Source organism: Cetorhinus maximus, chromosome 6, assembly GCF_964194155.1.
Source record: "Cetorhinus maximus chromosome 6, sCetMax3.hap1.1, whole genome shotgun sequence".
NCBI classification, from domain to species: domain Eukaryota; kingdom Metazoa; phylum Chordata; class Chondrichthyes; order Lamniformes; family Cetorhinidae; genus Cetorhinus; species Cetorhinus maximus.
In genome coordinates this window covers 63,297,396-63,318,060 of record NC_135884.1, presented here as the reverse complement: position 1 = coordinate 63,318,060, position 20,665 = coordinate 63,297,396, and the positions used below count along the sequence as shown (strand labels likewise).

General features: G+C 42.7%; 2 protein-coding genes across 2 annotated transcripts in view; both read left to right on the top strand.

Moving 5' to 3' along the window:
* The window catches only part of itpr1b (inositol 1,4,5-trisphosphate receptor, type 1b), a 490,770-nt gene extending 481,645 nt beyond the window's left edge, over positions 1 to 9,125 (top strand). Inside the window, exon 60 of the mRNA XM_078543785.1 lies at positions 8,306 to 9,125. Within this exon, the coding sequence (XP_078399911.1) occupies positions 8,306 to 8,392 (87 nt within the window). The 3' untranslated portion in view covers positions 8,393 to 9,125. The remainder of the gene's footprint in view (positions 1 to 8,305) is intronic.
* Positions 9,126 to 14,756: 5,631 nt separating this feature from the next.
* bhlhe40 (basic helix-loop-helix family, member e40) lies at positions 14,757 to 18,987 on the top strand. Its single transcript, XM_078543782.1, has 5 exons — positions 14,757 to 15,026; positions 15,155 to 15,221; positions 15,366 to 15,473; positions 16,284 to 16,407; positions 17,053 to 18,987. The coding sequence occupies exons 1-5, from the start codon at positions 14,950 to 14,952 to the stop codon at positions 17,892 to 17,894; spliced, it is 1,218 nt and encodes a 405-aa protein (XP_078399908.1). The 5' UTR covers positions 14,757 to 14,949; the 3' UTR covers positions 17,895 to 18,987.
* Positions 18,988 to 20,665: the final 1,678 nt, after the last annotated feature.

The following is a 20,665-nucleotide window of genomic DNA, read 5'->3' as shown; positions in this document are numbered from 1 at the left end:
CAAATCTCAAATGGGCCCAAACTAATTTCTACCCGTTCATATATGTATATGTTTTTTAATAAAAAACCTGGAAGTTCCTAGACAGATCATGTCATGAGCTCCTCTGTCAATTTATAGACTTTTGGGGTCGGAGGGGAGGGGGCACGAGGTGGGTGGAATTTTAAATACTTTCTCCCTTTTAAAATCCTATCCCCCATCCCCAGAGGAGTTCAAAGTGTCTCAAAAGCCTGGTCAAAGGTGTATTCTTCATTGGTTGATCCTGATGCAGAGAAAGATGGTTATAGTTGCCAGAGGACATTCTCAAGGTAGTGTCCTCGGCCAGACCATTTCAACTGCTTGATCGATGCCCTCCCCCGTCTCTTAAGGTCTGGTTTGAGGCTGTTTGGTGATTCCACGGTATTCAGATGATTCACGACTCCTTCAATTATTAAGCAGCCCATGTAACTCAACAATAAGACCTGTCTAAAAGCTTTCTCTGTAAAAAAAAAAAAGAAACATTAAGTTCCAGGGTACAGCATCAGCTCCAGGTGAGACAGAGATTTGTGCAGGTGAGTTGAGGTCATACAACAAAGCAATTCAACAGGATAATAGTAGTTAAGTCATGCTCTGCATTCAACTGAGAAGGCTCGGGAAGTAGCATAGGAAATCTCTTGATATTCTCATTATCTCTTTGAGCCAAAGCCATATAACTGTCTACTTACATTAATACCTATCAAAAGAACAGAAAAAGTCACTCATTTGTCACTTGAGACTGTCTCCTTGCATTAATTGATACTCAGCTGAAATTAGGATTTGTGACTATTGTGGGCAGTGGCAGTTCAATGCCAATTGATTACAAGTAGTGGTGGAACTTACTCCTGTACCAGAGCTTATGGGCTTCTTGATGAATGACAACTCCCATTGTTGCTGTCATGAGCCAGGGACAAATTGCTGACAGGGGCTGCATCATCTTTGACTTGGTTTCCTTGACCATGCAAGATTTGCCTTGTGAAGGGGCTTCTTCATTGTCTAACCACGGAAGTGACTGTAAAGCACTTTGGGATATCCTGAGATTGTGAAAGGCAGCATATAAACACAAATCTGTTTATTTTTTTCTCTAAGGCACTTTGAAATGAGGGGCTTCTGCCAACCAATGTATGAGAGATTAGCAGAAAGCAGTGCCATAATTACTCTTGCACCTGATGTCAATAGATAGGGTTTTATTGGCAATGTACAAAATGTAAAGCAAACTACTGGCAACCTGTGGCCAGTGCCCAAGAGAAGGTGGTATGGACTGCAGCCCAAGGAATCGAACTTGGCAGGAGCTTGCATCTCAGAATTTCCAGGTTCAGATCTAACTGACTGAATATTACTTCCTCAGAATTTTGGGGGATTATCCTGAAATTTCAAAAAAAAATTTAAAATGGCACCTCCCAGAAATGCTTTTACAAGCAGCCCACACTAGCTGGGTTCATATAGTTAGATCTTATCAAAGGAAATAGATTTCTACTTGACCTGGGGCATTAATTTTACTCTGATTTCAAAATAACAGTACATTGAAAATTTTCCTGCATTTTAGGATGCATACAGATTGGAGAAAAGCACAGAAGATACTTGAAGTGCAGTATGGAAACGTAGATTGACACGGCAGTATTCTTTCACTGTTTTCATAAGTTCTGTATTCCGTGATAATTGCAAACATTGGAGGTCTTCCCAGACTGTGAGGCAACTTCAAGACCAAGTATCTCCCACTATCGTCCATCAGAAATATCTTTTGAGATGTTGCAAAAAATCTCATTCTAGCGCCGCAAGATCTGTTGGTGAGGTTGTTCCATCCCGTTAATCCAAGAAGGATTGATAACATAGCCAGTACAGGATTAAGGTTTCACAATGCCTGATTCTAGGCTACTCTGAGAACATTAGAAGACCTGCTCCTCAAATGCAACCTTACTCTTCCTCAAAAATGTAAAATTCAGAAAGAAACACTATATGCAGATCCTAACATCAAGTTTTCAGTCTTTTGGTGGTACAGGTCTTGAGTATTATGGAAAGAAGAGACATGCTATCAAAGCTTTTCATCCTGCACTCGTCAGAATAGCTACGCAAGATAAACCAATTAAAAAAAAAGGAACAACAATTTATACTGCATAAGAAGAGAGTGCTGATTGGTTGGCATGTAGACTCATGTAGAAGCATTGTATAAACAGTGCCTTGACCAATCAGAGTCAACCTGCCTAGTTTGAATTTGAAACAAAATCTTGGCAGTTAACAGTTCTCTGCTGCATTTTCCATGGCAATGGTTCTACCAATCAGACTCCACTTGCCAGCCAAACCACATTCTCTTTTCATGCAGTATAAATTGTTGTTCCCTTTACTATTGGTTTATCTTCTGTACCTATCCTGATGAGTGCAAAACATAAAGCTTTGATAGCATGTCGCTTTTTTCAGCAATTTCCAATCTTTGTTAAATAGGAGTCTTCAAAGTAATCTTAATTGTCCCAGGAGTCTGATTCATTCACAGGATTGATAGAAATACAGGCAGTAATTTGGCATCCTTTTATTGGATGAGGAAGTTTTGGTTTCCAGACCTGTTGCATTGAACCCAATTTCCAGAGATGTGGGCATCAGGGAAAGGTTGAGAGAGATTTATGAGTAAAAGGAATGTGATAATCCCCTGCACTATGTGCAAATGGGTTTGAAACCCATTTTGTTTTGGTGAGAAACATTAAAAGCAGCTAAACCAAAATGAGTTGGAGTTTGGCCAAAATGCCATTCTTGTTGGTCATTAGCATAACCTGTTAGATTTGATGATGCATTGCTAGCTCTAAAATGCTACCCTAGCTTGAAACCAGTCAAGATAGTCTTGACATAAGTGCACTGAATGGAGCTCTGCCATGTTTCACCTTGATATTTGACTACTTCCTTCCTTCGTGGCTCAAAATCACACTTGAATACCAACAATGTAACAAGATCTTTTTTTTCCTGAGAACCACCTCCATTTAAAAAGATAAAAGTGTCTGCTCAAGCATATCCCTAAAGGTGAGGTGCATTATGAGGCACAGTATTACTCTTCCGATCACAGAGTCAATCAGTGCAAATTTTCTTTCCTAATGACAGGTTTGGAAGCACTTTGTTGACTCTCAGAAAATCTTTTTCTTCAGTGGAGATGTTTCATCCATTTGAGCCATGGTAACTGCATAATCCTTTCTTCAGTCATCATTTTTCTTCAGTGTTTACTGTAATAATCACCAAGTTGACTTGGTTCACATGGCAGTTGTTGGCAGCCTTGTGATCTGCCACAGTTGGGAGCATCTAGCTTCATGGAAGGTAGCAGGTAACAGCAACAACACAGTAACTTGCCTTTACAGAGCACCTTGAGAGCAGTATAACACCTCAAAGCACGTCATGGGAGTGTTATCAGACAATATTTAATGCCAGACTACATAGAGACATTAGGATAGGTGGGTAGGTTTTAAGGTGTGTCTTAAAGGAGAAGAGAGAAATAGTGTTATAGGAAATCCAACTCTTAACATCAGACCATTCCTTTCTGTGGGCAGGGAAGGCCCTTCCAGAGGAGCCTGCCATGCTTTGCTTATCTGGTTTACTATTTTCTACTTGCTCCTTGATCCCTGAGCTGCCTCAGCAATGCCCCCTCTCCCTGTAGCATTGCTGAGGACCCAGAACTGCCAGCTCTCTGGACCAGGAGCTCACCTAAGCCTGGAGGCAACCAATTAGGAAGCCGCCTCTGGGGAAAAGTAGCTGAGCTACCCCTGCTGCTGACAACTGCGAGCTCGGGGACCCTCCCCAACTTCGCCCCCCCCCCCCCCCCCCCCCCCAAATAATCATCCTAACGTTTGGGTTCCAAAGTCCATGGTAAAGTCCTGCTCATGGATATTGTTTTGCACTAACTGGCATCTGATCCATTTGAACTCGTGATTTCTTGCATAGATCACTTTTCAATGGTTCATGTGCTGCTGTTTGATCCATTTCATTTTGGACAGTTGCTAGAACAGTCAATGTGCCACCCTAAGTTCTTGCCTGGAATTCTACCCCTTGTTTATATCAGGAGAATACAATGCTGAGGTTTTATCTACAGCCACATGCTCTTTAAAAGGAAACATTGCTTTGTTGATATTTAGAGTCAGGCATTGCATGTCCGATAGAGTCAAGGGCATTCTTTGTTTTCTTTGATAAAAAATTAGGGGTAAGAAGTTTGAGCAATCTATTGGGCCTAGAGAACTTGGCCTCAATTTCCCCCATCCCCCTCACCCTATTATAAGTGCCCAACTTAATCTTGGCTGAAAACTGTAATTCTGGGTACAGCTCCTTAAATAGCTTGGGTGAGTATCAGGCAGACCTGCTGCCCAAGAATTGGTGCTCTCAGCAAATTAGGAGGAAAGTTGCACTCTCAAATTCACAATTAACAAATGTATATTTAGATACCACTTTTAATGTTCTCAGACCGTCCCAAAGCGCTTTATAGCCAATGAAGTACTTTTAAAGTAATAACAGAAAGTGCTGGAAAAACTCAGAGCTGGCAGCATCTGTGTAGAGAAAAAACCGGAGTTAACTTTTTGAGTCCAATATGACTTCTTCAGAACTGGAAGTGTGGTCACTGGAATACAGGAAGCGCAGCAGCCACTTGCACACATAGCAAGGTTTCATAAACAGCAATCTAATGATGACCAGATAATCTATTTTAATGATGTTGGTTGAGGGATAAATAATGACCAAGATAGTGATGCTTTTGGCTGGCTGATTGTTGTCACAACAAGCCTCTCTATCCTCTCAGCTCTGACTATTTGCACCAAAAACTTAAATGAATTTCATTACCTGAGATATGTAGAAAGTTGTTGGCTGCCCTTTTACAGATCTTTCAATCTGAAGGGTATGTCCCCTGGTCTCTAACAACAGCTTGTGTTCAGCGCAAGTTTTAGTTGGGGGAATCCCTGTGAAATAGCATGGGAGGCAATATGACATCAGTCTCTCGTCAATTTAAATGTTTCCATCCAGGAACATAGGTACCGTTATTCAAGGAGGGGAGAAGGGATAAACCAGGGAACTACAGGCCAGTCAGCCAAACCTCAGTGGTGGGGAAACTATTGGAAGCAATTCTGACGGACAGAATTAATCTACACTTGGAAAGGCAGGGATTAATCAAGGACAGTCAGCATGGTTTTGCCAATTTGATTGAATTTTTCAAAAAGGTGATCAGGTGTGTAGATGAGGGCAATGTATTTGACATGGTCTACTTGGACTTCAGCGAGGCTTTTGATAAGGTCCCGCACGGGAGACTTATAACGAAGGTAAGAGCCCACGGGATCCAAGGCAATTTGGAAAATTGGATCCAGAATTGGCTGAGTGGCAGGAAGCAGAGGGTGATGGTCGAGGGGTGTTTTTGTGACTAGATGCCTGTGTCCAGTGGGGTTCCACAGGGATTGGTGTTGGGTCCCTTTCTGTTTGTGGTATATATAAACGATTTAGACTTGAATGTAAGAGGGTTGATCAGTAATTTTCCAGATGACACGAAAATTGGTGGGGTGGTAAATAGTGGGGAGGATAGCCTTAGATTACAGGAGGATATAGAAGGCCTGGTCAGATGGGCTGATCAGTGGCAAATGGAATTTAATCTGGATACGTGTGAGGTGATGCACTTGGGCAGGACAAACAAGGCACGGAAATACACGATGAGTGGTAGGACCCTGGGAAGTACCAAGGATCAGAGGGACCTTGGTATGCATGTCCATCGGTCCCTTAAGGTAGCAGGAGAGGTAGATAAGGTGGTTAAGAAGGCATATGGGGTACTTGCTTCTATTAGCCGAGGCGTAAATTATAAGAGCAGGGAGGTTATGCTGGAACTGTATAAAACGCTGGTTAGGCCACAGCTAGAGTATTGCGTGCAGTCCTGGAATCCGCATTTTGGAAGGATGTGATTGCACTAGAGAGAGTGCAGAGGAGATTTACCAGGATGTTGCCTGGGCTGGAGAGTTTTAGTTATGAGGAGAGATTGGATAGACTGGGATTATTTTCCTTGGAACAGAGGAGATTGATGGGGGACATGATTGAGGTGTATAAAATTATGAGGGTCATAGATAGGGTAGATGGAAGGAACTTTTCCCCTTGGTGGAGGGATCAATAACCAGGGAGCATAGATTTAAGGTAAGGGGCAGGAGGTTTAGAAGGGATGTGAGGAAGAATTTTTTCACCCAGAAGGTGATGGGAATCTGGAACTCACTGCCTGAAAGAGTGGTAGAGGCAGAAACCCTCATAACTTTTAAGAAGTATTTGGATGTGCACTTGTGATGCCATGGCCTAGTGCTGGAAAATGGGATTAGAATAGTTAGGTACTTGTTTGACGGATGCAGACTTGATGGGCCAAAGGGCCGTTTTCTGTGCTGTAGACCTCTGACTCATAGGAATATGAGTAAACCATTCAGCCCCTCGAGCCTGTTCCACCATCCAGTTAGATCATGGCAGATCTGCACCTCAACTCCATTTAACTGCTTTTGCTTCATAGCCCTCGAGACCCACATTGAACATAAGTCTGTGTGTTGAGGGAGGGGAGGCTGTTTCTGATTTCTATAGTGTGAATAAATTGTTCTCTGATTTTTCTTTTGAATGACCCAACTCCAATTTTATGTCCCCTTGTTCTTGATTCCCTCACCAAAGGAAATGGTTTCTACAATAGTTTCTACTCTATCTGAACCTTTTATCATTTTAAGCACTGACATTCAAAATCTGCATTAAATGCAAATAAAGTGGGAACTTGGCATTTCTTATTCTTACGTGGGATATGGGTGTTATTGACAAAGCCAGCATTTGTTGCCCTTTGCTAGGCCATTTCAGAGGGCAGTTAAGAGTTGACCACATTGCTGAGAGTCCGGAGTCACATATAGGCCAGGTAAGGATGGCAGATTTCACGCCTTTTAGGGAAGTAGTGACTTTAAAACGATCAATGATAGTTTCATGGTTGCCATTACTGAATGGTGAGTTACTTACTAATTACTGAAACAAACTTCCAATTCCAGATTAACTAATAAATTCTATCAGCTACCGCAATGGGATTTGAACCGATGTGCCCAGAGTATTGGCATTGTCTTCTGGATTACTAGTCCAGCAATATTATCACCCTGCTACCTTCCCTTCCTAGTCTCTGCCTTTTTGCATTCCCAAAACCCCAGAGGCTAGCTCACAGCTAATTCTGTAAAGGAAAAGTAGTCCTAGCTGGTCAGGAACCACGAGCAAAATGGAAACCTATTTGTGCAGATGACAAGGGTGATGAACAATATGGAGTGCCTCCCCTGACTGTGTGCCAGGTAGTTCATTGGATACATAATTGTAGGAAGCATTACTGATTGATTGGATTTAGCAGTTCAAGATTATAAGAGTTTTGAGACTATTCCACTCCAAGAAGACTTGTACACTGAGACAGAAAGTTCACCTATTCTGTGCTATTTATGTGAGGGTTGAACAAATGAGAGCATTTGAGTTTAGTTAGCACCAATAAAAACTTTACTGATTTCAACCTCCACACATAAAGTTCCATCCATACATTCCCTTTGGTTATTTCTTTCCAACCAGACCTGAACCTGCAGCTCCATTTTAGTCTCTGCTTGATTTTCTTTTTCTATCATTTTAACTGAATCCCCCATCCTCCCCACCTCCTTCATTAAAAGGTCTCAGGCAGAATGAAGTGTGAAATGTGTGATGCTAGGGAAGACTACATAACATCTATGGCACCAGCTCCTATGAGGGGACAATGGCTCCACTCTTTGACTGCCTGCTAATTTGGATGTGGTGTGTGAACTATTTAAAGAATGAGGAAGAGTGTCCCTATTAACAGACAGCCTCTCTGGGGTAATGTAGACAGCTGCAACTGCTGTACTACAAAAGCTCAGGATATGTACAAACCTATAATAGCACATATAGAAATCCTGCAAAAATGTAAACTGCTTGTTGCTAATGTGTTATAATTAAGCAGCTGTTTGCAGTGTTGTTTTCTCTTTAGATTATAATAATTTACCTCACTAGAATGTACAATTATAACCTGCAATAATAACATTTGCCTGTTTATTCACACCACTAATATGTAACGTGGATCACACGAGAAGTAATAGAAGCCTCTCCCTACTTGAAGTAATCTGTTTGAGCTGGCCAGATACAAGTGATGTCAGGAGGTTGGATGAGCATTCCATTATCAGATGATCTGCCAATGTAAACCATCTGACTCAAATCTTCCAGGCCACTTTAATATGCTGTGTTTCTGAGAATATAGATTTCTCAAGAAGCAACATTCTAATGGAACGTCTGGTGTGTTTTTTTTTAGATGACCGAGCAAAGGAAGCAGAAGCAACGAATCGGCCTCCTTGGCCATCCTCCACACATGAACATTAACCCACAGCAACCTGCCTGATCAGTTGACGGCACTTTGGATCGAAATAGATGGGCTCAGGATCTTTCACCCAACTACTGAACCAGTATAAGTCATCAAAATGTTTACTTGTGCACACCATAGGAATAATTGACACTTAGTCTTGAGGTTTCTTGCTACTATACCTAGATCCCTAAGGAACCATTTTCTGTCACACTCGTTGGCATATTCTGCTTCCATTGCTGCCAAAGAAGGAATTCCAAGTGTCCTTTAAAGGTCTCCATTTGGAAGCAGCAGGGTTGTATAATTTAAAAAAAAGCACATTTGAAGAGCCGACTGGTTAAGATAATGGGTAGGGCAGAGGTTTTTGTATGTACAGAAAAATAGTTGTGTAACCAGTATTTAATGTCCTATTTTTGTAAGTTGACTGTGCAATATGACTAATGAATATGCAAATACTCAATATAACTTTGCATTTGTAGATGAGCACTGAAATGTACTACCTGTGAAGAGCCACATTGTCTTTTGCTAAATGAATATCCACCTGTTTATTTTCTTTGAAGCTGAGAAAGGAAGAATGGAAAATTTTGTATATTTGCTGCCTTAGTTTAGTTTTGTATAAGTACCTCAGTTTACAGATGGCAGACAAGTCCGTGACCAAGACAGTAGTGTTAATGACAGAAAATATACACAAAGCACTAATATTATACGTCAAGCGTGGTATTGACAGTTGTAAGATGCATAAGAAAAGCTATTTAATAAATATATAAAGCTGCTTTGGTGTGAGTTCTTTGATTTCTTTTCTGGTATTTATATGCTTTTACCTATTGATATCCATGTATGGGACTTAATACTGGTGAACTGTTGTGATGGCAAACTGTTAAATAATTGTTCCAAATTGATTCATGCTGTAGGTTAGTACATTTTTTTAAACATCCGGAACAAGTTACCTGTTGCTAAAGAAAGTATATTTACTAAATGCATTTTAATTTTAAGGCTCTGAGCCACATCTATAGGTTAGAGTTACCATCAACTGACCATTGCTGAAACTGAGGAAAGTGGATGTCAGTGGAAGGCAAGATTTGGACACCTCCCCCCCACCCAAAGATCCCAAAAGCAGCAAAATGATAAATGGCCAGATAATTTGATGTTGGTTGAGGAATAAATGTTAGCCAGGACCTGGGAGAACTCCTAGCTCTTCAAATAATGCCATTTACACCCAGCTGAGGGGGTAGACAGGTTTAAACTTTCATCAGAAAAAGAGCACCCCTGACACTGCAGCATTCCCTCAGTCCTGCACTGGAGCACCAGCCTCCATTTTGTACTTGTGTCCCTGGAGCAGGACTTGAACTCTCAATCTGGTGACCCAAAGGTGCTACTCACTGAGCCATAACTGAGATGCAGGAAATCTGAAACAAAACTAGAAAATGGTGGTGCTTCACCAGTAGGCCTGGCAGCATAAGTTGAGAAACACAAGGCGCTGATTTCTCACAGACCCTCATCAAATGGAATTACCCACGTGCAAACAATCTCACACATCAGAATAGCAAGTTTGCTGAGGCACAGGAGGAGGCTCAACGCATTTGGAAATTTAACTCGGCAAGGAGCTAATGCCTGAAGGATAGGATTGAGCATTTCACTGTTGTGGATGTTTTTTCTCCATCACAAAAATCAATTTTAACTTATTTGTTAATTGAATATGTGGGCGTCACTGGCGAGGATGGGATTTATTGTCTTTCCCCTATTGCCCTTCAGAATGTGATTGGTCTTAAACTGTTTCAATCAGTTGTGAAGTTCCCCGCAGTGCTATTAGGGAAGAAGTTCCAGGATTTTGACCCAGTGACTATGAAGGAACAGGGTCACATTTCCAAGCCATAATGGTAACTTGGAGGGGAAACTGGAGCTGGTGGTGTTCCCATGTCTTTGTTCTTCTAGGTGATAGAAGTTCCATGCTTGGAAGGTGCTGTCAAAAGAAAGCTTTGGAGAGTTGCAGTGCCATCTTGTAGCAGAGATGCTTCACTCGCATTGAGTGTCGGTTTCAAGCCCTTTTTAAATAGGCACCTCAATTTCCCCCTGCGTTCGGGCAGCCGTGACTGCGTGATGTTCGATGCATTGCAATAAAAGCACAAGACTTGCGTCGCGTTGGAAAAATGGTGTCAGTGGTGGAGGGAGTGAATGTTGAAGGTGGCGGATGGGATGCCAGTCAAGCAGGCTGCTTTGTCCTGGATGGTGATGAGCTTCTTGAGTGTTGTTGGAGCTGCACTCATCCAGGCAAGTGGACAGTGTTCCATCACACTCCTGACTTGTGCCTTGTAGACAGTTTGGACAGGTTTTATGGAGTCGGGAGGTGAGTTACTCGCCACAGAATTCTGAGCTGCTGACCTGCACTCGTAGCCTCCTTATCTGCACAGCGGGTCCAGTTCAGTTTCTGATCAATGCTAACCCCCAGAAATGATGATAGGGAGGAATTCAGTGATGGTAATGCCATTGAAAGTCATGGGGAGATGGTCGAATTCTGCTTTGTCCTGGATGGTGTTGAGCTTCTTGAGTCTTGTGGGAGCTGCACTCGTCCAGGCAAGTGGGGAGCTTGCTGACTTGTCACACTCCTGACTTGTGCCTTGGGTGGAGTGGCTTTGGGGAGTCAGGAGGTGACTAACTCACTGCAGAATTCCCAGCTTCCAGTCTGCCCTTGCAGCTACAGCATTTAGGTGTATTGCAGAAGTATCTAAACTGGCTGTAAAGTACATTGAGTTGGCATGTACAGTGGTGAGAGAGGCTATATGATTACAAGTCTCTACTTGCATCAAAAGGGTAGAAAAATGTGTTGCTTGCAATAGGGCACAATTCTTCGAAAGAAAGAAAATATATATATATGTTAATAAGTAACGGTAATTATTGATATATTGCTGAGCACCTGCTGTCTGGAGGGGGAAATGTGATTCTCACGTGGTCACGGTGTGGTTTACACTGCTGGGGGAGGCAAGTCTACAGTGGTCTCACATGCTCGGTGCCTAGTTGTACACGTTCAGTCCAGCTGCCCGACTTGAAGCGGAGACGCTTCACTTCCATGCTTGGAAGGTGCTGTCAAAAGAAAGCTTTGGAGAGTTGCAGTGCCATCTTGTAGCGGAGACGCTTCACTCGCATAGGGTGTCGGTTTCAAGCCCTTTTTAAATAGGAGGCGCCTCAATTTCCCCCTGCGTTCGGGCACCCGTGACTGCATGATCGATGCATTGCAATAAAAGCACAACAAGACTTGCATTGCGTTGGAAAAATGGTTTGAAATGGGCTGCTTTGTGTGTGTAGCGAATCTACCGGGTCCTAAACAAACCAAATTCCCATTGGTGGTGGGGGAAAGGGGTGAGGGGGGCAAAGAGTTGTTGAGGGCGGAACAGGCTCTGATTAAGATCCAAACTCCTCCCAGTCAGCAGGTTGAAGATTCCCCGTGACCTGGGAGCAAGAAGAGGAAATTGAACACTCTCGCCACTTTCCTTGAGTGTGGGCGGAACATTGAGTGCCGCTGAAAGCGTTTCAACAAGAGAGATCTTAGTGCGTTATGTCTTGGCCAACCAAGACTGGGAATGGTTTCGTCTTTTTACTTTTATGTGGCTAGACTTTGACACGTTTGCAGCGGCTGGAAATCCCCGAGAAAGTCCTGTCCATTGAGTTTAAAAAAAAATACCCGTAACTACAGAGCAAGTTCGAGCCCGTGAAATCAAGGATTGGGCTGTAAATACGTGGTGGTTAGGGGCGAGTGAACCTTTTAAAAGGTACAGGGAGTGAGATAAGGGTTATAAGCAACAGTTTGTAACATAATCTTCTCCCAAGTCAACTAAACACACAAGTCTGCTTGGACTGTCCAACTGGTGTTATTTTTGGCGACACGCTATTCCTTCTCTAGACCTTTATAAAGAGGGCAGATGAGAATTTTTTTCGCAACCTGGAATGCATTAGGGTTTGGGGGCGGGGGAAGCAGATTCTGCAATAACCTTTGAGTCAGAGTTGGGGACGTACTTAAAAGGGAGACATTTTCAGGATTGTGGGGAAGATCTGCAGCTTGGCAGGTCCTGCCCAGCCACACCTCGGGTTGCCAACCCTCCAGGTTTCCCCTGGAGTCTCCAGGAATTGAACATGGTTCCAGGCGACTGGAGTACCAAATCATGAAAAATAAAAATTGGTTTTTGAACATAATTATATATTTTTTCTTAAATTGGCGATGAGAAAAAGGCTGTTTGACTGGGCGAGGCAGCAGGTCATGTGATGAAGCCTTCAGGAATCCGTCCAATCAGAGTTGGCAACTCCAGTTAGTGATTGCTGGTTCCAAGCCAATTCACAAGAGATAAAATTCGTAACACAACTGCGCGAAATTGCAGCGGGCAGAAACCTGCTACTGTGACTCCTTGTTACAGATGTTCTTTGCGCATCTCTGGCCGAATAGCGAACATCCTGGACAATTCCCTTTCCACCTTAAGAAATAAGGCTTGTAGGAACGTGCATTTCACTTGAATTCAACTGCGAATAACCCCCCCCCCCCCACCCCGGTATGGGAATTTTAGAGAGAGAAAGCTGAAAGGCTAGACAACTGCTGTAATTCTTCGAAAAGACTGGCCCTGCTTTTCTCCCAGAAACAAACACGTTCTTGTATTTCTTCAAATAAAACGCCACCTTCCCCTCTTATAGACACCGAGAAGGCAGAAATCTCTCTCAAGAAATCCTGCAAAGAATTCCTGATGAGGTGATGGGTGAATTGATCCTCCCTTAAAGGTAGTCTGGGCCGACTTTGCAACTCGGAGACCCGGCTCCTTTGAGGTGTGCCTTTAAATAAAGATATTTGAATAACAGCAATAAAGGGGGGGAAAATAACAGTGAGATACCAAGGGCATCTCCCATTCACCGGTCCTCGGTATTATTTTAATAGGGGGTGGGGGGTGAGGTTGTGAAACTCCGTGTTGTTGGTTTAGTGACCTGTGTGACTGCTGTGTTCAGTCACGTTCCTGTGCCCATGGTTAGACTGAAAAGCAGCAGCTGCCTGTGTGTTACTCGCTGGCTGTGCCAAGGGGACCTCACGTTACCCCGCACACGCTGACAGGCGGGGCCAAGTTCAGCAGGCAGCTGAGCAGCCAAGGTGCATGGAGTGGATAACCCTGGAAAAAAAACCAACAGACACACACACCTTAACTCTTCAATCCGCAATCCCACCCCAGCCTCATCCAACACGGGGTTAACTTTAAAATGGGCTTTCCCACCCCCCCTCGCCGGCCCGCCTTAAAACGAGCTCGGAGCTAACGAGCTACCATTTTCGAGCAAGGGATAAAAATATCACGATGTCCCCTGCTAATTCCCTCCCCACCAAAAACATAAACAGTGAAATAGCCTCTCCCACCCAGGGGGGCTGAGAGACGCCAGGCGAGAGCATTTTCCTCGGTGTCTCCTCTGGCTTTGCTCCGCTCTTTGAGGCTGATTTAATTTCATGTTAGTTGCTCACGTTTCCCGCGGCGCTGAGGTTCTCAGATCGATGAACCTGCGGCCAGACTGAATTAAACTGTTTGCCTGAAAACCCACAAACCGTCTGAGGCTCGGGCTACTGTACGATGACCCCGCCGCTTGGGTTATAAAATAGGCTGAGTGGGACACCTTGTACACTCGATCCGCTCGCCCCTCAAATTTAAACTAAAGCGTTGGCTAATTGAAACTTGAGACAATATTTATCACCGCGGAGACGACAGAGACAGAACCGGGCAATCTGTCTGTTGCACAAAACGGATTTATTCCAAACCGACTTGGAATATTTATTAAAGGTTGAAAGCTAAATGTAAATTAGAAAGCAATGGGTTAATGCAGTGTTGCATTGGCAAATGTTTAACACCTTTCAGCCGTTTCCTTTAAAAGGGAAACTATTCTTTGCAGGGTCCACGGGCTGTGGCTGATCTGCGTTTGGCGGAGAAAGCCGGGGGATTAGTCTTGCTTCGCTTCATATGTGTGTTAGGAAACATGACCTATAAAAGAAAAGTCGGATGACTTTACTACAATACCCAGAAAGCTACACGATTCACTGAACTGACCACACGAAAACCCAATCTAGAATTATCAACTGAGGAACTATCGATTCATAACCAATCACTTCCTGTTGTCACATCCTTGGAGCGCAGCGACGTGTATGAGAAATGTTGATTATATATATATATATATATATACACACACACAAAATATCAACATGCAGCATTCCAGTCTTCAGGCTGATGAATCGTCCTTATCCATGTTTTTTTTTAATGTTATATCTGATGTCCTTCCCACCCCCGTCTTGTTTTGGAGAGGCAGATTAGACAGCGAGGGATGTGAGCAGCCTCCAGTACACGTGAGTCTCATGTGACTGGAGCTCTTTTTTTACTGTAAGAGCAAGGACGTGCCTGGAGTCACAGGGTTGAACACGTAGCCCTGTACACCCACACGTTCATTAAAGGCAGGCTAGTGTGGTGCAGTAAACTCCGGCTGATCACAGTCAGCACAGAGACAGAGCTAGACAGACAGGCAGAGAGACAGATAGATAGGAAAAGGAAAACCCCAGGCAGCCAGCAGTAACTAAAAGCAACAAAATTACTGAAATGGACAGGATCACAGCTGCCCAGCCTCCTCCTTGTCTGCCGAAAATCCCAACTTTTGAAAACAACGAGATGCAAGGGTATGCCTACGGGTTTTAATTTTTATTCTTTTTTTGATCATAAACTGAAAGCTTGTTTTAATCGAGGAAAAAAAAACATTCAGTGCCTGAGTTTCATTCTTATTTTTTGCCTCTCTTTTCCCCCTCAGAATGGAATTCTCTCACATGTTTGTTTATAAAGCTAAAAGAGGACTAAAGAGAGGCGACGACAGCAAGGTACTGTGTCCCTTTTATCCTCTTGTATGTGGGCAATGCTGAGTCCGGATTATTGTCTATATGGAATTTTTTATCGTGGCATTGCAAAGCGACCTATGCAAAAGCCATGACAATTATTAACCCACTCATTTTTTTTAATCTCAGGAGACGTATAAATTACCACACCGACTGATAGAAAAGAAAAGACGTGATAGGATTAATGAATGCATAGCTCAATTAAAGGACATGCTTCCTGAACACCTTAAACTGACGGTAAGAGACGCCGAAACTAAACGTGCTTTGGCATAACTGGTTCACAGTGTTAAAGGCGCCGTCTGACTGCCTTTCAATTTTTTTTTGGGTTGGGGGGGAGGGAGGGGGCGGGGTGGTCCCTTGTTTATGTAAACTGAATTCGCCCTGTTTGTTTTGCTTTCGAGTAAAACCGAACATCCAAAATCATTTGGGGAGGGAGAAGGTTCAGAATTTGATCTGAATAAAAATAAGGAAAATTAGTTCTTTTGAATAGATGAAGCAAACAATCTGTGTGGTAGTGGGCGGGTGGGGGGGTGGGGAGGTGAGTGCGGGATGGGGAGAGGTGTCATGAAATTATTTCTTTTGCATACCATACACGCCTGGGATTTTCTGGTTAGTTTGTGCAGTGCTGCTGCTCCTTGGCAACACATGTTATTATTCCATTAAAATGGTTCCAGGAAATATTTTTTTACATGGGGGGGTGCAGGATTTTGCTAATATATACTGTTCAGCAAACTCACACTGGTATAGTACGTTCAACATCAATGTGGGATGGGATTTTTAATAAGATATTACTTGTCCAGTTATAAGGGTTTTTTAATGGTTAGGTACTATTCACTTAGTTATGGTTATTATGTGGTGAGATATAGGGCTTCTGAATGCTTGTGTATTCCCTAATTTACGTACTTCAGTAACTCAAGTTCTTGTTGGGTGTGAGATGCAAGCTGACCTTACATCTGTCTGTGTGTGAATCTGTATTAGTGGGATGCCACGTCATTAACCCCTGTAAGTGAAGTGCCTTTGTTAATAATCCATACATCTTCATTCCAGACTTTGGGACATTTGGAAAAAGCTGTGGTACTTGAGCTCACCTTGAAACACGTGAAGACATTAACTGGCCTCATTGAACAGCAGCAACAGAAAATACTAGCCCTGCAGAATGGTCTGCAAATCGGTAAGTGCTGTGTTCGGGCTCGGAAATCACCAGGCAATGGCGTTTGGATTCTATCCATTATTTGTAAATAAAATGAAATATTAGGTTGCTTGAGTTCATTTATGCTTTCATAGGTTTTATTATAATGCTTTTAAACTTTTGGTATAATAACGTTAATAGATTTGTGACTTCTGTCAACTACTGATCTCCTTTTGTGGCTTTGAACTTTAATTTCAAGCCTTGCAACTTGTTGTCATGGTGACAGGGTTGATGCAGTCCAAAATGGTGGTAGGAATGCAGCTGATTTTATTTATTTTCCACTGTCCAGACATTCGAGTGTTCCCAAACATGCTATTTTAAAGCTTTTGAGCTGTTTCAGAACCCCTGCTTCTATTAATAAAGCATGGTGGGAACTTTAACTTGCATCATGTACCAGAATCCAAACAGGCTGCCAATTGTAAACTCTGATCGGCAAGCTAAAAATGGCAGCCACAGTACTCTCAAAGTTAAATTATAGACTTGCTTGGAGTATATACACTGAAAGAAGATTGAAACTGTAAAATACTACACAGATCCTTAACTGTAGTTACAGATTTGTCTTTTTTTTTACATTTAAAGGAATGACTTCATGTCAGCTGGTTTAATGCAGATGTCTTTATTTCTCAGGTGAACAGACAGCTAAGGCATCTGAATCAAGCCATGAGATGTTTCAGTCTGGCTTCCAGATGTGTGCCAAAGAAGTGCTGCAATTCCTGGCAAAGCATGAAACCCTGAGAGAGGTGAAGCCTGTGCACTTGATAAATCATCTTCAGAAGATGGGAGCAGACATCCACACTGGGGGATATATTAGCGGGATAGGGCAGACCTCAATGCGGTTCCCAGAAGGAGATTTCAGGTCCAAACCCTTGAGTGGGGCTGAAGGGCCAGGCAAAAACTGTGTGCCTGTAATCCAGAGGACTTGTCCAGCCAGCAGTGAGCAGAGTGGTAGTGATACCGACACCGATAGTGGGTACGGAGGCGAGCCTGACAAAAGTGACTCCAAGCACGACCTGGAGAGCCCCAGGAGAGAAACCGAGCTGAAGCACCCTTTGGTGGAAAGGGTTGTCTCCATTAAACAAGAATATGAGGAGCCCCCAGTCAAGAAAGCTCGAATGGAGCTGTCTGAGGAAGATACCCATATTGCTAATGGAGACCTGGCTGTGGGTAGCTTCCTAGGGCATCACACCCCTCCTCTGTGTGTGCCTTTCTACCTGCTGCCCCCATCTGCAGCTGCTGCATACATGCCCATGCTGGAGAAATGTTGGTACCCAACCTCGATGCCAGTCTTGTACCCTGGGATTCCTGCATCGGCTGCACTGACCGGGCTGATGAGCCCTGATAAACTCTCTCCTCTCTTAATTCCTCAGAGGGGAGCATCGCCTGTCTCTGTATCTCCCACGATGGACACGTCTGTTCTGATCCAAGCCCTGAAACAAGTCCCACCCTTGGGTGTGGAAACCAAAGACTGATTTATTTTCCTAAGTGGAACTTTGATCTCGTGTGTTTACATGAAAAAAAATCTCAATTTAAAACTAGTTTGGAAATGACATAATCCCAGGATGGCTAGTGTTTACAGTTAGATTTGATGCCATTTTCCAACAGTTGTAGCCTAAGCTAGTGTAAACAGTTTGAAATGACTGTCGCGACCATAATTCATTCACAGTTGTAGGGAAAGGGCAGCAGATTCCTTCAGATGTGAAGCCTTTGCTTAAAGTGCAATGGATTTTAAAAAAAAACATTTTATCTTAACTGTTCTTCTTTTCCAGCTAAAAGAAACCTCCAAAGTTTTCATATAGTTTCAGAAGTGTAAATGCACTGTCTATGAAATGAATGTAAATGGTGAAATTATAGATGCTGCTTAAGCTTTCTGCTGTAATAATAGCCAAGGAAATGACTTGTGCCCTTCCTATAGCACTGATATGCTGCTAAAAGACCCCACCCAGTCTAAAAGCACCAAATATTAAATGTAACTGCTTCTGTATATACCTGTGTTTTTGCAGGATTGATAAGTCAGTAGTAACTATCCTTGCAGGCTCTTTAAAGGGGATGTTGAGTGGTAATGGTGAGCATACGTATGAGCGAGTGATGTACAAAGTGGTACTTTAAATATGTCAGCGTGTCGTTTGAGGGAACTGTATGAATTTGCTGTAAATTTTGATGTGGTAAGCGTGAATGGTGGACAGGTCAAGATTTTGAGAATGCCAAAGTCACTACTGGATAGCCTCTTTAACGCACAATGCTTTGACAACTTGTGATTAAAAATGATGAACTCTTATTTTTCTTTGCCATTCGTAAAAGATGTTGCCTTTTGGGTTCTGACATCTGGTATAGGTCTGCTGGTAAACCCTTATATTTGTGTAAATACTGGAATGCAGAAAATATGAGAAGGTTGAATGTAATGTTTTGAAAAAAAAAATGAAGATTAGTTTTGTATAGGGAGAGGTACACAGACTATTTTTGGAAACTTACAGCAGATGGAATATTGAATTGTACATATTTTGTTTATACATAAATGTTACTATTCGTTTAAAAAATGATTAATAAAATATTTTTCCTGTGGAATTGTGTATGTACAATTAAAACTGTTGTAACAGCTAATATTTGCTCAATTAAGCAATGACAAGTGAAAAATTTCAACAAACACATTTGACCGATTAGCCACGCATGTTAATATATTCTGAGCCAGTCCATCATTGTAAAAATGGTCAATTAAATAATGTATTCGAAGACCCATTCAAAACGGTTGCAAAAACTTAATATGTATGGAGCCACATTCTGTCTCATTGTATAATCATGTACTGCAAAAGGCCAGCTGACACATAATTCAATTCAATGTGGATAAATCATTTTCCATTTTTAAATATAACATAATGGAACTAAAAGCCGTGTGGTATATATTTAAGAAAACTACAAGATGATTCGGGTGCTGTATCACTGCACGGTCACCTTTAGCTTCTGAAGAAATGTGGTTATCAGCTGATTAGGAACAGTGGTAGCATGCAGTTTCCCAAGATCCTGGTTCACGTGCTTACAAAAAGGAATGGGGCATTGAAGAGGGCACAAGGCAGTGTAACTGGAATGGAGCACTCAGGTTAGGGGAGTCCATTTTCTCTATTTATATAGATAAACAACACTGTATTTTTTTCCCCCACGGAGATCCAAGCTTAAATGCTACTTTGAGATGGAATTCACCAACTTTTTTCATGGCTCAAAGCATATGAATAAAGTGATGGCATTGTGGCAGCCCATTTCTACTTGTAGTTCTGATCAGGGATATGACCCCAATTTCCCCATTTAAGTGGAGTACCCTGAGAAGCTAGAAACAAAAAGGAATGAAAGTCTGCACACTGATGACAAAGAGCAGGTTCTTCAAAGATGATGGTTAAAACTCGCTTTTAGACCAGTTACAACAAGATATAAATCATACTTGTCAATGATTCATACTGTGTGAAACTGAACTGGAACTTCAACCCCACTCTGAAATCCAACTGCACCATGACAGGATAACCTGTACTACAACACACTGCATTTGCATAGTGCCTTTAATGCTGTAAAAAGTCCACAAGCAAGAGCTGCTCAGAAGTATTGGTTGAGATTGTAACTTGCTAGGAGCTAACTAGTGTTGAGCGCTAACATTGGGAGTGGGGAGGATCACAATTTAAAGATGCATTTTACTTCTATACTGTACGCATAGAATCTGCAATATAGGGGAGCTCCTTAAAAATACCCGCGGAATCCTCCAGCAGTTTAACATTTCTTGGGAGGGTCCCGGCAGCTCTAGTTCTGTCAACCAAAGGCCCGAGAAGCATCAGCTAGATGTCTTCGTTTCTCAGCCTCCTGGTGAGCCCCGTCCAGGCCTTACCAACTGCTGGCAATGGTGACAGAATAGGTGCCTGGCAAAAGCTAAAATGTCCTTTAACAGGTGAAGGAGAGGGTGAGGACTGAAAAGCTTAAGCCTATCCCACAAAGTACACTGCCAGGCAGGCAGCAACCAGGCAACATTTAACAGCTGTTAAGATCATGGTCCAGATTATTTCACGCTACCAGATGAAAAGACGGAGGGGAGGCCAATTGAATATTCAAAATCCTTGGGGGAAAGTCGCGTACAAACAGGTCAGGTGCAGTTAAATGAAAATCCTTCACTTTTTGACCATGCACCGATGCAGCGTTCAGCTCCTTGCTGATCGGGAACTCCGCCAGCTCTCTGAGCAGGGGAACAAACCGTGCAAATACTGGAGGG

What these genes read in the sequence shown, in the direction of transcription:
- bhlhe40 (XM_078543782.1), top strand. Translation starts at nt 14,950, where the DNA reads ATGGACAGGATCACAGCTGCCCAGCCTCCTCCTTGTCTGCCGAAAATC. An exon ending in CTGAACACCTTAAACTGACG is followed by an intron (nt 15,474 to 16,283) that starts GTAAGAGACGCC and finishes TCTTCATTCCAG; the next exon opens with ACTTTGGGACATTTGGAAAA. An exon ending in GCAGAATGGTCTGCAAATCG is followed by an intron (nt 16,408 to 17,052) that starts GTAAGTGCTGTG and finishes TTTATTTCTCAG; the next exon opens with GTGAACAGACAGCTAAGGCA.